General features: G+C 38.5%; 1 protein-coding gene across 4 annotated transcripts; it reads left to right on the top strand.

The window, feature by feature from the left end:
• The first annotated feature begins 405 nt into the window (after positions 1-405).
• On the top strand, positions 406-1600 carry ACTBL2 (actin beta like 2). 4 transcript variants are annotated; one of them, XM_078151938.1, is made up of 2 exons: positions 406-1096; positions 1262-1600. In XM_078151938.1, the coding sequence occupies exons 1-2, from the start codon at positions 470-472 to the stop codon at positions 1598-1600; spliced, it is 966 nt and encodes a 321-aa protein (XP_078008064.1). In that variant the 5' UTR covers positions 406-469. The 4 variants fall into 4 exon arrangements, with proteins under 4 accessions (XP_078008064.1, XP_078008063.1, XP_020853228.1 ...); XM_078151937.1 differs by having other exon boundaries at positions 406-722; positions 834-1600; XM_020997569.2 differs by having other exon boundaries at positions 406-598; positions 725-1600.
• The last annotated feature ends 15524 nt before the right edge of the window (positions 1601-17124 follow it).

Raw genomic sequence — 17124 nt, forward strand, 5'->3', positions numbered from 1 at the left:
CCCAAGGGCAGATGAGAGGATGGAGTCACTGTTCTTGTGGTACTGCCCACATCTTAGCCTTTCATCTTTTTATATTCCATATTGCATCACCATGTTTATCCAGTCACTACCATAGCAGCCAGACATTCTTATGTGGGTTTTCTAATTACAGTCACTGGTGGATTTGGTAGCCAATTTTCCTCTTTATGATAGAAGGTCTACAAGATCATTATTAACACCTAGAAGGAGACCCTAACTGGGAGCACTAGGAGGGATGGGGGTGTGATGTAATGATACAAAGCATGGGTGGAGTCAGTGTGCTTCTTTTAAAAGCTTCTTGTCACAACCCAAGTGTTTCTCTCCTGCCAGTACTTCTAGAGAGGTTAAAGATAATTTTATCCTCTTTCCTACTCTCTATAGGCTGAATCCTACCAGTACATCTTCTGCATTGGAACTCAAACCACACCTTTGGCAAGATCCAGCGAGCACCATGACTGATGATGACCTGTCTGCCCTGGTAGTAGATAATGGGTCAGGTATGTGCAAGGCAGGATTTGGTGGGGATGATGCCCCTCGGGCTGTGTTCCCCTCTATCGTTGGACGACCTAAACACCAGGGTGTCATGGTAGGGATGGGCCAGAAGGACAGCTATGTTGGAGATGAGGCCCAGAGCAAGAGAGGTGTTCTCACTCTGAAATATCCCATTGAGCATGGGGTGGTCACCAACTGGAACGACATGGAGAAGATCTGGCATCATACTTTCTATAATGAGTTGCGTGTGGCCCCTGATGAGCACCCCATCCTACTCACTGAGGCACCCCTGAATCCTAAGATTAACCGGGAGAAGATGACTCAGATCATGTTTGAGGCCTTCAACACACCTGCCATGTATGTGGCTATCCAGGCTGTTCTGTCCCTCTATGCTTCTGGACGAACGACAGGCATTGTCATGGACTCTGGAGATGGAGTCACTCACACTGTGCCCATTTATGAAGGGTATGCCCTGCCTCATGCCATCCTACGCCTGGATTTAGCAGGTCGGGACCTGACCAACTATCTCATGAAGATTCTCACTGAGCGTGGCTACAACTTCACCACTACAGCTGAGAGGGAAATAGTGCGTGATGTCAAGGAGAAATTGTGCTACGTGGCCTTGGATTTTGAGCAAGAGATGGTCAGTGCTTCCACATCATCCTCACTGGAACGGAGCTATGAGCTCCCTGATGGGCAGGTAATCACCATTGGGAATGAACGGTTCCGGTGCCCTGAAGCCATCTTCCAGCCATCCTTTCTGGGCATTGAGTCCAGTGGGATCCATGAGACAACTTTCAACTCCATCATGAAATGTGATGTGGACATCCGCAAGGACCTCTATGCCAACACTGTGCTCTCTGGGGGCAGCACTATGTACTCTGGCATTGCCGACAGGATGCAGAAGGAAATACTGGCCCTGGTACCCAGCACCATGAAAATCAAAGTCATCGCTCCTCCAGAGCGTAAGTATTCGGTCTGGATCGGTGGTTCCATTCTGGCCAGCCTGTCTACCTTTCAACAGATGTGGATCAGCAAGCAGGAATACGATGAGTCTGGTCCATCTATTGTCCACAGAAAATGTTTCTGAATAAGCTTCTGGTTACTGGACAATGATGCTTGTATTCCTGACCCTCAATGGGCTTAGAACCACCTCCTTTGGACATTGCTGAGGGTTGGGGAAAGGAGGGAAAGTGACCACACTGGTGCTGATCATGCCTCATTTTTAATTGTTTATTTGAGGTTATTTATCCACTCTTCTAAAAATCCCAATCTCTAATTCAGGTTGTTCCTTGCTTTTGTGGGAAGGGGTACACATATCCACAATCTACAGTAGCTGTGCTATGGTGGGCACTGCAATGCTGGTGAAGAGAATGGTGATGGAGCCTTTGAAAGAAGACTCCTGACTATGAATTGAAGTCTTTCCTCCAATTGACCAGGAAAGAATCTTAGTAACTGAAACAAACTTCCTTTCTTGACCTTCAGGGTGCCAGGAATTTAAACCTGTATGAAAAGAAATGAGTGTCTGGAGTTTAAATAACTCAAGAAGTTATAATGACTAAGATGATGAAAAATGTCATCTCAGTGGGGACTGGACTACCACACATGAAAACTCATTCTTACTTTTTTGCTTTCTGTTAAATATATAATAATGGCCACCCATATAAGGAAAGTCTTATTGACCTTATGCTTCCATGTTTCCAATCTTTGAATGAAGATATAAAGTGGAATTGGCTAAGAGTATTTGTATGTCAATATTGAGGAAATAAAGCATTATATTGTACCATGTAGCGATTTCTTTCAGCAGTTTACATTGCCAGTGTCTTTTTTTTTACTTCACCAGATTTGCCATTTTTATAGGAAGCAAGTTCTAGATCGGGAAGGGAACTGAAAAGTCCTTTGGCAAACTAAAACTTGAGGGCCAAATCCATCCTACAACTGGTTTTGTAAGATTTAAGAACTAAAAATGATTTGCATTTTATATGAAATATTTCAGTATTTGTCTATTAAAGTATTTCTTTTGAAATAAAGTATTTAAAAATTAAATAAAATACTTAAATAACATTCTTAGTTCATGAGTCATACAAAAACAAAGTTTAGGTCCCATGGACCCATGATCTAATCCAACCACCTCATTTTACAAATGAGGAAACTGAGGTTCAGAGAAGCGAAGTAATGTACCCAAGGTCACAGAAGTAGTAGTTATCAGAGCTAGGATTCAAGCCCTGGTCCTCTGATTCTAGAACTCACGTTCTTTCCACTACTTAAATGACAGTGTTTCATATTCTTTCAATAGCTCTTTACTTAAATTGTCCCCCTTAAAACAAGAAAAAAAACGAGTGTAGATTCTTCCTTAGAGGGTCATTAACTGTTCTAGTTCTTCAGTATTTTATAAAATCCTGAAAAGAAGCTTCCTTCTCCAAGGAAATGACAGTCATCTAAAGAGAATTATTACAGGCATTTATTTAACTAAGGCTAGGATTGACCCTCACTTGAAAACCAACTAACTTTCATATCTGCAGCATCTTTTTACAGGGCATTTCCTCTTACATGGGCATTTCAAGTGTTTGCTTTTTGGATTTTATTATCTTGTGTGACTTGCTTACATAATAAGAAGATTGTAAAAAAAAAAGCATGTTCTCTAGTTCACTCTAGGATTCGTATGATTTAAAGCAGGAAAGGATTCAGGATCCTAATTTTATCACCTTTAGAGCTGGATTGAAATTTAGATATCACATAATACAAACTTCTTCCTTTAAATATAAGGGTTTTGGGGCCCAGAAAGGTAAAGAAAGTCCAAAGTCCCACAAGGAATGAATGACAGAGCCAGGATTCAAACTTCGCTCCCCCGGACACTTACTACGCTTAGTACCCTTTCTACTGCACCAGACTGCACCAAATCTTGGACAGTATCCTCTCCCACTTTCTCATTTCATGGGTGAGGAGGCTGAAACACAAAAAGTGACGCAGATTCCCTAAGATCACATAGCTGATAAATAATCAAGCCAGGATTCAAACCAAGACCTTTTCTCTCAAGATTCAGGGCTTTTTTAAAGGACAATTTTGTTTTTATTCCTTAACCCACTAGTGGATGTATTTAGTACTTTTTAAGGGCCATTTTATACCATGTTTCATAACGAAATTGATTTGCTCTGTGAGGACTTTATTGAAGGAGAATATAGGTAAGTGTCAGTTGTTCAGTCAACAGGCATTTATTGAGTATTTATTATGTGGGAGACATTGTGCTAAATGCTAAGAATACAAAGGCAAAAATATCTCTACCCTCGAGGAGATCACATTCTAATGGGGTAGACAACAGACAATCAATCAATAAACATTTATTAAGTACTTACTATGTACCAGGCACTGTACTAAGCTGTGGGCATACAAAAAAGAGGCAAAAGACAGTCTCTGCCCTCAAGAAGCTCATACTCTAATGGAGGACCCAAAAAATAAAAATATATAAACAAGCAAGCTACATACAGGATAAGCCAGCTAGGTGGTGCAGTAGATAGAGTACCAGGCCTGAAGTCAAGAAGACTCATTTTGCTGAGTTCAAATCTGGCTTCAGACACTTATCAGCTATGTGCCCCCAAACGTGATTAAACTTGTGCTCAATTTATGCTCAATTTGGAGGATAAGTCAGGGAGTAGACACTCGAGACAAGGAGAACGTTTAGGAGATTATTTCAATATACCTGGTGAGAAGTAATGAGAGCCCAGACAAGGGCGGTGGCTGTGTGAGTGGAAGAAAAGGTAACATATCCAAGAGATATTGTAAAAATGACAAGATGTGACAAGAAATTGGATATATGGGATAAATGCCAGTGAGACGTAGAGGAGGACACTGAGGTCGTGAGCTTGGGTGACTGAGAAGATGATGATCCACTGGACAATGATGGGAAAGTTGAAAAGATGGGAGAAGGGTTAGTGGAAAATATAATGAATTCTTTTTTGGCCATACTGAGTTTGAGATACTGATAGCATATAAAATAGATGAGTGACATGGGACTGAGCACAGGAGAGGAATTAGGGTTAGGTAGATATGGAAATCATTTTGATGAAGATGACAGCCAAGACCATGGGAGGTGATATTACAAGTAGGAGAGTATAGAGTGAAAAGAGAAAAGGGCCTAGGACAGAGCCTTAAGGATACCATGCTTAGTGGGTATGACCTGAATAAAGATCTAAATATACAATCACTGTTCATTACAAATTTTACACCTGGAGCAGTCACTTAAATTCTGGTTTTGGGTAGCCTTTAGAATAGTTATGTCCTAGTATTCAGAGTATTTAACAATTTATCTTCCCTTTGTGGCTTTCTTTGGCATCATCTTTCAATGTATTAGTGGATTCTTTTTGGAATTTCATAATTTCCTTAAAGGATCCACAAACAATGATTTGTTTGACATTTTTTGGCACTGGCATATTTAACTTAACCCACAATATAATTTTTGCTTACTAAAATGCAAGATGAGAAGATTGTTAAGTCCAACTTTGTTCTTGTAGATTTATTATTTGTCTTTGTTTTGATGAATAGGTTAGTAGATTCTTGAAAAAGAGAATCTCTAACAGAATTTCATATTCTCATCTCAGTCTTTCTTCCTTTGATTGGGGAAAATATTACTTAAATTTAACTTCTTAAAATTGAGTTCTAAAATATCCATTTGCTGCAAATGTAAGATTCCAATGAATCTGATTTATATTTACTTCCTTCTTCTGACAGCATAATTCAAAAATTATAGATAACCAACACTAATGAACCAGCACTGCATTTATAATATTTTTCTTGGCACTAATATGGTCTCCTCCTTTTTTTCCCCTGAACTTTTTCTAAGGAAGTAGAACATTAATGAGAGAAAATATCCCCATCTGTCTGCAGAAAATCTCTACCCATACACTCTTTGTGGGCCCCTACATAATGCTACACTTGTACACAAAAGACTTGAAAAAAATAAAGAAGGGGAAAGGGGTGTGACCACATGACAGGTGAATTTTATTGAACTTTCAAAGAGGGTGTTAGGCTGTGGTTGATATACTAATCTTGATATAATTAGTAGGCCAAGATAAAAACAATAATAATGATATTGCAGATTTATATGCTATAATGCTTTACTTTCGAAGAGGCAGTAATGCTCCCAATCATCCTGACCCACATCCTGAGCAGCAGAAAGTCCTAGTTTACAACTGACAGAAAAGTCCCAGTGCTAGAAAGGTGGCCTTCATAGGGAGTATCTGCATCACTTACTAAGACCAGGCATCTGCTGATGCAACCAGAAGTTGAAACTCAAGGACTTTGGGCAAAACCAATTTAATTGATATTGAGTGATTGCAGGAGAGAAAAACTTAAGGAAACATATCAAAAAGGACTTTATATGTAAAAGTTAGCCCAAAGGGACTCCTGCCCACATGATTTATGTAGTCCACCCAGCTGAGACCCTAATACAAGTTGCAGAATCTTGGGATTAGAAAGGTCTATGTGTGATGAACTAGACTATCTTTCTAAAGACAGTCCTTTACCTAAACAATCTTTTTGTGGTGGCAAAGAATTGAAAATTGAAGGCATACTCATCAGTTGGGGAATGGCTAAACAAATTGTGGCATACAGATGCAATGGAATATTATTGTACTGTAAGAAATTATAAAGGGGATCATCTCAGAAAAATCTGAGAAGACTTATATGAACTGATGCAAAGTGAAGTGAGCAAACCAGGAGAACAATCTCAATCTACACAGTAACAGCAATAATTGTAACAATGATTAGCTGTGAAAGACTTAGTAACTGATTAAATCAATGATCCACCACAACTCCAAAAGACTCATGATGTAAAATGCTATCCACTTCCATGTAGAAAACTAATGGACTTAGAGTGAAAATTGAAGCATATTTTCATTTATTTTTCTTTGTTATTCTTGTTGTTCTTTTTTTGGAACATGGCTAGTGCAGAAATATGTTTTGCATGACTTCTTACATGACTTCTTGCCTCTTCAATGGGTGGAGAAGGGGTCAAGGGAAAGAAATAATTTGGAACTGAAAATTTAAAAATAATTTAAGGGCACAGATCCTTAGTCTAGGGGGGGAAAGAACACCAATAAAGGAAGTACCATAAGTTCCCCTGATAATCCATTATATGATGTAAATAATTTTAGGTTGTGAGTAAATAACAATCCCAAATGGTTTGAAAGTGAAAAAACCATGTCATCAGTTGTTTAGTGGTAATCGCTAACATGCCTATACTAATACTCCCAACTTCCATTAGTGTCTAGCCTATTGGTGGGCATGCAGTAAGGTTCTAAATCTTATGATGTTGATTGTTCAACTTTTTTTTTATTCTTGAATTTAGTTTAACTGGATATTCTGCCCACCCCCCCAACCCAGGTTCCCATGTTTGGCAATCAGGTGGTAGTGACTCAGGGAGCTATAGTGTCATAGAAGGAATAGTCAAAATTATCTCATAGTATGATAGATCTGCAAGGAACCTTTGAGACCATCTAGGCCAACTCCTTCATTTTACATGAAACTGGGAAACTGAGGCTCAGAGAGGTAGAGTGATTAGGTGGAATAAAATGGATTAAAAACAAAATGTATTTGAAAACAGAGGTCCTACGTTTGAATCTCTCCTCTCAATCTATGTGACCTCAGGCAGTTCACTTCATCTCTCTCAGCTTCAGTTTCCACCATCTTTTAAATGAGAAGGTTGAACTAGATGATCACCAAAGTTCCTTCCAGTTCTATATTGTCCTGTAGTCTCTACCCAGGGTCCCATACCTAGTTAGTGGCAAAACCCAAACAAGAACCCAGTTTCTCTTGACTTCCAGTTTTTCTATTATAGCAAATTGACAATAAGTTCGAATTCTAGATGTATTTTGGAAATAAAATTGAGAAATGTGTAAACACAGTACTTGTCAGTACAGTGCTGTACTTGAGTACCCCTAGGCCCCACCCCATGACTTACAATGTGGCCAGATCCCAGAAAGGTGAGACCATAGAATCAACTCTGATCAGTGTGTAGAAGACAGTGGGCAGAAAACTATCCCTTAGAAAATATCTTCCACTCCCAAGACAGGCTCAAAAAAAAAATTCAATAAGAAAAAAAAAATCATTGATTTGATGGCCTCATCAAGTCACAGTGCCACTCAGGTCTTCCTTATTCCCAATCTTAATCACTCCTGAATTAAAATCACTACCTCCTTCATTAGCACTGGTTTTTAATTGATGCTCAAATTTGACTTGCAGTACTTTTCTTGGATAAATTAATTTCCTTGAGGGTACGAGTTTATTCCAAGCATTATATAAAGCACTGAGGAACTCACATAGTCAAGGTGAAGGCTGGAAAAGACAAACTGAAGCCACCAGGGCCTTGATTTCTAGAAAATTCATTATAAAAAAATTAGAAATAAAGTGCTTATCAAATAGACATGGGGGTGGGGTGAGGTGAAAGTGTTGAGATGTGTCCTTTCGGCTTCTATTATGAATAGATTGGGCTAAGAAGTTTCCATTAAGAAGGAAGCTTATACCAAGCTTGTTTTTTGTTTCTAATCATCATGGCTTTTGTCTTTAGGTTGTAGTGGGAAAAGCAGCAAGCCTTGGTTTTGCCATCTACTACCTGTGGGACCTTGAGCAAGCCCCTTCCCTCTGAGTCTCAGTTTCTTCATTGGTTAAATAAAGGTGTCGACTGGATGGTTTTTGAGGGCCTTCCTAACTCAAACTCTATGATCAATAGTTCCTGTAAGTAAATCCAAACTCTTAGCACGTTCTTAATTATTAACGCCAGCATGCATTTTTACTATAAACATTAAGTCCAGTCTTGCATGTAGAACAACTTGTCGGGTCAATAAGAGGCTTTTCAACGTCTTGGACATTTGCATGTGGTAGACAACACAATGAGGGACAGTAACATTGAAGCAGGAACCAGATATTCAGGAACCACACAAAGTTGAAAAAGTGTTTTTGTTGTGATGTAAAATATCACGACTAGAGGGTGACCTAGGAATTCTCTGTAATTCACCCCTTAGACTGGACTCCTAATTTCTATAAAACTATTATTTGAAGTAAATAGCTTGGAAAAAAATCCATCCTTAGCTTTAAGATCCATGCCCTGCATCTTTTGCTTTCATTGATGAGCATGCTTATTTTCAATGGGTTAGATACTAAGGTAATCCTTGAACATGAGTTAAAACTTGTCTCTTGAATCCATCATTTACTAAGAATGTCCCAGCAATGAAGAATTGCTTTCAGGGAGCATTCTGGAAAAATAAAGGCAAATCACACACATGCTTTAAAAAAGTTATTAGAGTTTTTTCTAAAATGGATAATATATTTTCTTACTTTACTCATTCATTCAGCTAGCATCTATTGTGTGCCTATTAAGGCAGCTAGGTGGTGCAGTGGGTAAAGCACCGGGCCTCAGGAAATCAGGAAGACCTTACTTCAAATCTAGCCTCAGATGCTTAACCCTGTTTGCCTCAGTTTCATCATCTGTAAAATGAGCTGGAGAAAGAAATGACGAACCACTCCAATATCTGCCAAGAAAACCCAAGTGGGGTCATGAAAAGTCAGGCATGACTGAAACAACTAAACAAAATTAGGTGCAAGACACTGTATGAGATTAAAAGAAAAAATGATACCTTTTCTACCCTCACAGAGTTGACTATTTTGTAGGAAAGATACTTACACAAATCACTATATGAGAAAACAATATATAAGTACCATAAAGATGGTGTAAACAAGGAAGAACCAGTGATCTGCTTGTTTTAGAAAACAGAGTGTATTGAAAATAATTTACAATATTTTTGGTGACCCCTAGTCGCCATTAAAAATAATTACTACAGTCCAGTCCAGTGATCCCTTCATGGGCTCATGAGCAAGTCTAACTTCAGTTCAATATATTCAGTCAACAAACATTTATTAAGTACCTATTGTATGTAAAACATTGTGGTCAGGTGGGAAGATAAAAGGATTAGATGAGATGGCCCTGCCCTTATGGAACTTAACATTTTTTACTTATACATACACAATTAATTATAATACAGAAAAACGCAGACATTAACAATGTGTAAGCCAAAACTCATAGAGATGATGGAGTGAGTGAAAGAAGGATAGTTCAACTTTCTCACAACCACTTCAGGTAGGATTTAAAAAGAAAAAGAAAAAGAAAAGAATTCCAGAAGAAATCCAAGGAGAAATTCTAGGAGAAATGCTACATGAGCTCTACAAAGGAAGGGAAGGTTTATCAATGACTGAGAGATCAATGGAAAGTTCCCTAAAGGAAGTACACTTTGAATTGGGCTTTAAAGGACAGGTGAGAATTTCAGTAAGTGAAAAGGGATAGAAAAGACTTTCTAAGCATAGGCAATAATATAAATAAAAGCACAAAAGGAGAAAAGTGAAGTATCATGCTAGGCTAGAGAACAGAGTTATAGGCAGGAGTAGTATGAGATACTGTTGGAAAGGTAGGGTGGTGTCAGATTGTGAATGGCCTTTAATGTCAGGCAAAGGACCCTTAATTTTTACTAAGTAGTCAATAGTGAGACACAGAACATCTTTTTGCAGAGAGAGGAGAGACTATAACTTAATTTTTACATAAGAAAGATTATTTTGGTAACAATATAAAGAATGGATTGGAGAAGGAAGAAAATGGATGTGGAAACACCTTTTTAAAGGCTGTGATAATGTCTGAGATAGTCGTAATGAAGGCCTAAATTAAAGTAGATGGGTTGGAGAGAGATTGTGGGAGTGGAGGTTGACAACTGACATAACGTAAGAGGTAAAGGGAAGGGAAGAGGCAGAGACATCACCATGGTTTCAAATACTGTAGGAGACCAAACATTAACACTCACAGAAGTAGTGAAATGAGAAGGAACAGGTTCAGTGATATAGGTATTGTTTGGTCTTAGACATCGAATTTGAGATGCTATTGGGACTGCCAGATGGAGCTGTCTTATAGTTAGTTGAATCTGTATGTCCCATGAGTATTTCCAATTCATCATGAGCAAAACAGAGATCATCTTATCCTTCAAAGCAAACCTTCTTCTGAGCTTCCTACTACTGTTGAGTGTACTGCCATCCTTCCAGTCTCCCAGGTTCTCAATCTCAGTGTAATCCTTATATCTTTACTCTCACACATAACATGTATCCAATCCATTGCCGTATCTTATTTCTATCTCTACATCTCTCAAATATGTCCCTCTAACTTAAACAGCCACCATCTTAATTCAATCTCTTATCACCTCTCACGTGGACTATCGCAATAGTTTTCTAAAAGGACACCTGTCCACCCCAATCTATCCTCCACACTGTTGTGAAAGTTATCTTCTTAAACATAAGCCTAACCATCTCTCTCTCTCTCTCTCTCTCTCTCTCTCTCTCTCTCTCTCTCTCTCTCTCTCTCTCTCTCTCCACACACACACACACACCCCATATATGCACACCTTAGTAAACTTCAGTGGTTCCCTATTCCCTTAAGGATCAAATCAAATTCTTCTCTTTGTCATTTCAAGGTCTTCATAAAGCTCTGTCATTTAAAGTTTCTCAATATCTTTTCCATCTTTGTACATATTATTCTCCATGTACTCTGTGGTTTAACAGTAATGGACAACTTGCTGTTTCTTATACCTCAGTGAATGTTCTACCTCCCATCTCCATGTTTTCCCGATGCCTGGAATTCTCTGTCTTCTTACCTCCAACTCTTGGAATTCCTGCTTTCCTTCAAATCTCAGTTTAAGAGTCAACTTCTATGGGAAACCTTTCCTGCTCCCCCTTTATCCTCTTCCTAACTCCCTCCCCAGCTACTAGTAGCTATTCCTGAGTACCTACTAGTACTTGTGTACTCACAATCTTACAGGTAGCAAGATGGGGTTTGGGTAACTTTGATAAAATTTTGCCTATTTTCATCATTGTTGGCACTAAGAGCATTCTTCTAGAGTCTATAGTGATTCCACATAGTTAAAGAACATATGATTGTCAGAGAGCTCAGGGTTTGAAGAGTATTCTTTACTGGTAGTCACTCATAATTCCCCCCCCCTCCAAAAAAAGGTTTACAGCAGACACCTTTTTTAAATGTTTGAGGTTGGAATTGAAGGGTATACTCTCCTGAGACTATTTCCACATGTTGATGAGTATTGGTAGACTTACATTTGTTAAATTTTGCAAACCAGGGGTAGACATCCATCAGCCCTGAGAACACACATTAATATAAATGGATATTCAGAAATTTCCTTTTGAAATGTGAAGAGAGCTGTCTAAAATACAATTTTCATATTTTAAGGCTTAAGTCATCCGTAATAAATATGAGATATTCTCCTTGAACTGACTGACTTCCTACATCCATTCTAAATCTGACATCTGAATCACTTTACAGCTCAGATGCAGTTAAATCTAAATAACAGAGCACTGTCCCTGAACTATTGATTATATGCTAACAGAGATTATGTCTGCCCAACACCCAGCCACTTGGAAAATGGAAAGAGCCGTCCAATGCCTTCTTTGGCATGATTTGAACCAAGTAAAACTGATTTTCTTTACAGAATTCAGTTAAACTACTTTAGAGAACAAGGAGCTACTTCTGAGAAGCTAGTGGGGCAACCTTCAAAGTGTGGTATTTCACAGATGAAATGCTTTCCCTGAGGGTTATGAGTCTCCATATTACTAATAGAACTTCGAAACATTGCTTAACACAGACATAATCACTAGGTAATGCTGTGTTAGATTACCAAAAGACTCCCTATTTACTACAAAAAACACATTCAGTCAGATATGGGATCTGAAATGAAACATCAGTGACCAAACAGTCAATTTAGAATTAGAGATGGGAGAACTGAGCTAACGTCAACCAAAGGCAAAAATGTTCTCTTTTAAAAGAAAAACCTGAAAGCGACAGAGAAAACTAAGTGTGGCAAAAAAAAAAAAAGAGGATTTAAAGGAGATGAGAGGGGAGGGGATATTTTTTCAGTTCCCACCAACTAAAAAAATAAATAAATAAAATAGAATAGAATAAAAAAGACTTTTGTGCCAGAAGCAGAGCAATTGCAGGTGAAGCCACAAAATAATAAAACAAGAAATTCCACAAAGTAAACCTAATGAATTGACACTGAAGAATGCTAATTCTTAATATGCTCTCTCGGCACCTCTCCCACGCCAGCCTTCATGCTCCTGTAGGATGTATAAACTGACCCCTAGGCCTGTACTACAAGACCAACTCAGAGATTTCTCTCCAGCTGCAGAGACTCTGCTAGCATACCTCATCCCTATCTTTATCCCACCATGTGACAATAACCAGGTGACCCTGATAGTGCCCAGACTTGAAAGGAGGGGATGACCCTGCTTCTTTTTGCCTACAGCAGCCCCTTGGTTAGGGAAGGCAAAAGCTGCTGAGACCTAGCCTGGAACACCCTTTCTACCCTCCTGGATCCTGGACAAATTGTCAGAGATTGATTCAGCTTAGGTAGATAACTAAAGAATGGTAGGAACTGGGACAGAAGGCCACTATGCATAGCAACACTACACAGGCAAGAAAAAGAACTGAACTGCATCTGGAGCTAGGTCTGTCCCCCCAAGCTACCTGAAAAAGGGATTGATTCAAATTTATAATATTAAGGATCTGAATGGAAGTTTTCAGAGGAAAAAAATCAAACCTATCAACAATCACATGAAAAAAAACTGCTCTAAATCACTAACGAGAGAAATGGAAATTAAAGTAACTTTGAGGTTTCACCTCACACATTATCAGATTGGAAGATCACAAAAGAAGAAAATGACAAATGTTGAAGGAGTTGTGGCAATAAAGCTATACTAGTACATTGTTGGTGGAGCTGCAAATTGATTCAGTCATTCTGGAAAGCAATTTGGAACTATACCCAGACAGTTACCAAATTACGCATTAACCTAGATGATACCGCTACTAGGACTATGTCCCTCCTCTTCAAAACAAACAAACACAAAGGTGAAAAAAAATGGTCTACATAGTCAAAAATATTTCTAATATTTCTACTTGTGATAGCCAAAAAACTGGAAACTAAGGGGATATCCTCCTATTGTTGAATAGTTAAATGAATTGTGGTGTTTTTTATGCCATAAAAAATTATGAAATGAACAATTTCAGAAGAAACTGGGAATATCGTTACGATTATAGGGCAGAGTGCAGAGTGAAGGGAGCAGAATAAGAATTACCTATACAATGACTGCAACATCATAGAGAAAAACAACTTTGAAAGACTTTAGAACTCAATGCGATAATAATGAGTTCAAAAGAATGAAGACAAAACATGACACTTATCTTCTGATAGAGGTGATAAACTTAAAATGCCGAGAGAAATACATTTTCAGAGGCAGCTAGGTGGTGCAGTGGATAGAGCACTGGCCCTGAAGTCAGGAGGACCTGAGTTCAAATTCAGCCTCAGATCAAACACTTGACACTTACTAGCTGTGTGACCCTGGGCAAGTCACTTAACCCCAATTGCCTAAAAAAAAAAATACATTTTCAAACATAACCAATGTGGGAATTTGTTTTGCCAGATTACGTAACTACGCATTGAAGAATTTTTTTTTAATTTGCTTAAGGGGAAGGACAAATAAAAAGGGGGTAATGCATATTTATGTTATGATATACCACATTTGTTTCAACATAATTTATTGCTGTAAAATGGTATTCAGAATTAAAACTCAGGCATCGGTCCACACTACCAAAGAGGAACAGTGAAAATTCACAGCATCCTCTTGCTACTAAACATATGAAAAGCATTTCAATACACTGCCTGCATGGGGAAGGATTGATATTGGGAATAAATAGACAGTATTTATTGGAAAAAATGTGTTAAATACACTGCCTACTAGGCAGTATTTGTATTTTTTTTCAATCATTTCATTGCTAAGACATAGTCTGTGTAATAAAATAAAAGAGTATTTAAAAAAAAGGTACAGAAAATTTTAAAAAACGAATAAACAGGGGCGGCTAGGTGGCACAGTGGACAGTGCACCAGCCCTACAGTCAGGAGAACCTAAGTTCAAATCAGGCCTCAGACACATAATACTTCCTAGCTGTGTGACTCTGGGCAAGTGACTTAACTCCAATTGCCTCATTTAAAAAAAAAAAAACCTAATAAACAAAAAAAGTCAGAGTAGAAGAGGGAGGATTTTAGACTAACTGAAACACGAAGAAGAAAGGGGGATGGGGGAAGTAATAGATGAAAGAAAGAAAGAAAGAGAGAGAGAGGGGGGGGAAGAAAGAAAGAAAGAAAGAAAGAAAGAAAGAAAGAAAGAAAGAAAGAAAGAAAGAAAGAAAGAAAGAAAGAAAGAAAGAAGAAAGAAAGAAAGAAGAAGAAAGAAAGAAGAAAGAAAGAAAGAAAGAAGAAAGAAAGAAAGAAAGAAAGAAAGAAAGAAAGAAAGAAAGAAAGAAAGAAAGAAAGAATGAAAGAAAGAAAGAAAGTTGAATTGCAAAACAGGAGAAAGAGGGGACAAATGGGAAGGTGGCAGTGGTTACCTGCAAGTAAAAATCTTTGTATCAAATGCCTCTAAGAGTTTGATATCCAAAATATGTAGACAAATAACAGAAATATTTAGGAATAAAAGCCATTCCTCAACAGAAAAAAAAGTTGTCAAGGGACAGCAACAAGCATTTTTAAAAGTTAGTGCAGCAAACCGTTCACAACCATAGGAAAGAATGCTCCAAATCACTCATAGTAAGGAAAAATGAACAAGTCAAAGCAACTCTGGGGTTTTGCCTCACCCACAGCAAATTGCGAAGATGACAGAAGATGGGGCTAGCCAATGCTGGAGGAGCTGTGGACAGATAGGCGCCCTCATACATTGCTGTATCTATGAAATGATATGACCATTCTGGACAACAATCTGGAATTAACCAAATAAAGTGACAATTCATTGTGTTATCATTTCTATCCCCTTTGATCCAGAGATCCCACCACTAGGCACGTATACCATGGAGGTCGGTGGCAAAAAGAAAAGCTGGTAAATGTTTAACAAGCTTCTCCAGCTCTCAAAAAAAAAAAAGTATTCAGGACACACTTTTACATTTAACCTGTGTTTTAACATTTTCTTCTTTACTTTCTTAAGTCTAGATAATCAAAAAAACAATATCTCAAGCCCTGATTTGTAGCATTTGCTGATTTTCAAGATGTGAATGCTCACACTGAAAATTCATGTCATCCGTTCTGGCTCAGCACATCCCAGAAACCAAGTCTCAGAAGAGATGTGACTGTGTGCGACTTGACCATGGTTCCATAGCTAGTATGTATCTGAGATAGGATCTGAAAGCATGTTTCTCTGGGTTCAGTGCTCCTTCCACCATACCTCACTGCCCCAATCTTTCAGGCTCTTTGAGTTTCTGCATTCTCAGACACAGCTTTACATGGGGAATGTGGAAAGCAACACAAATCACCAAATGGACTTGGGGGCAAGACGCTGCCCCAGAACCAACATTATGAAGGCAGATTAAAGTGCCTGCTGACCTTTTATTGTGGACCAAAGCAATACAATGAATTTTAGCCTATAAAAGTAATGCTGTGAAGAAATTAAGATACAGAGCTTCAACCACTTCCTATCTTCTAAAGGAAAATGGAATTCCACTAACAATAACTACATTGATAATCCATCATGTCCAGCTCTCTTTCATGGCCCATTGCTGCCTTGTGGAAGGGGATGTTGGTGGCTCAGAATCTTTACATGTATCACAGGATGAACATATCTAATAACTCACTGTCTCAGCCTGTGATGTTATCCAAGATATCACTAGGGCTGACTTTCTTATGAGCTCGAGGCTACTACTATCATAATCCAATTTCCATCTGTCAATATTTAAAGAAGCCCTAGCTTAGACATTGAAGCTTATCACCCTTGCGAGGCTCCCAAGATTCGTTGTTCCATGTGATGAGCTTAGGTATTTCTAGGATAAAGACTTCCACTAGGGAGAAATGTGGAGCATAATTATAATAAAAAGTCCTTCGAAGGCAATGCTTTAAGGGGGTGGATAACAAGCAAAAGGCCTCAAAGTGCTAAAAAGGAACCATGTCACTGAGAAAACTCAGAGAGCCCAGCCAGGAAAATAAACAAGTTCATGTGGTAGAGGGGCGGGGGAAGAAAGCAAACTAACAAATTAACCCAGTGTAATCCTTATATCCTTACTCTCTCACATATAACATGTATCCAATCCATTGCCATATCTTGTTTCTGTCTCCATATCTCTCAAATATGTCCCTCTAAACTTTAACAGCCACCATCTTAGTTCAATCTCTTATCACCTCTCACCTGGACTATTGCAATAATTTTCTAAAAGGACACCTGGCCTCTAGATTCTCTCCACCCCAATCTATCCTCCACACAGTTGTGAAAGTTATCTTCTTAAACATAAACCTAACCATATCACACACACACACACACACACACACACACACACACACACACACACACACACACACACACACCTGCACTATACCTTCCCTACCAAACACTCTGCCTTGCCTACTGAATCAAGGAAAGCACAAACAAGGTAAAACAATGCATCTTCTACAGATCTAAATAAGCAATTCATAAGACATCTAAGTCTTGATCTCTGTGACAGAGAATGCAATTAAACCTTTAGATCTTATATTAAAATGTGAAAAT

This window comes from Phascolarctos cinereus, unplaced genomic scaffold (genome assembly GCF_003287225.1).
Source record: "Phascolarctos cinereus isolate Bilbo 61053 unplaced genomic scaffold, phaCin_HiC Scaffold_4;HRSCAF=312, whole genome shotgun sequence".
Classification (NCBI taxonomy): domain Eukaryota; kingdom Metazoa; phylum Chordata; class Mammalia; order Diprotodontia; family Phascolarctidae; genus Phascolarctos; species Phascolarctos cinereus.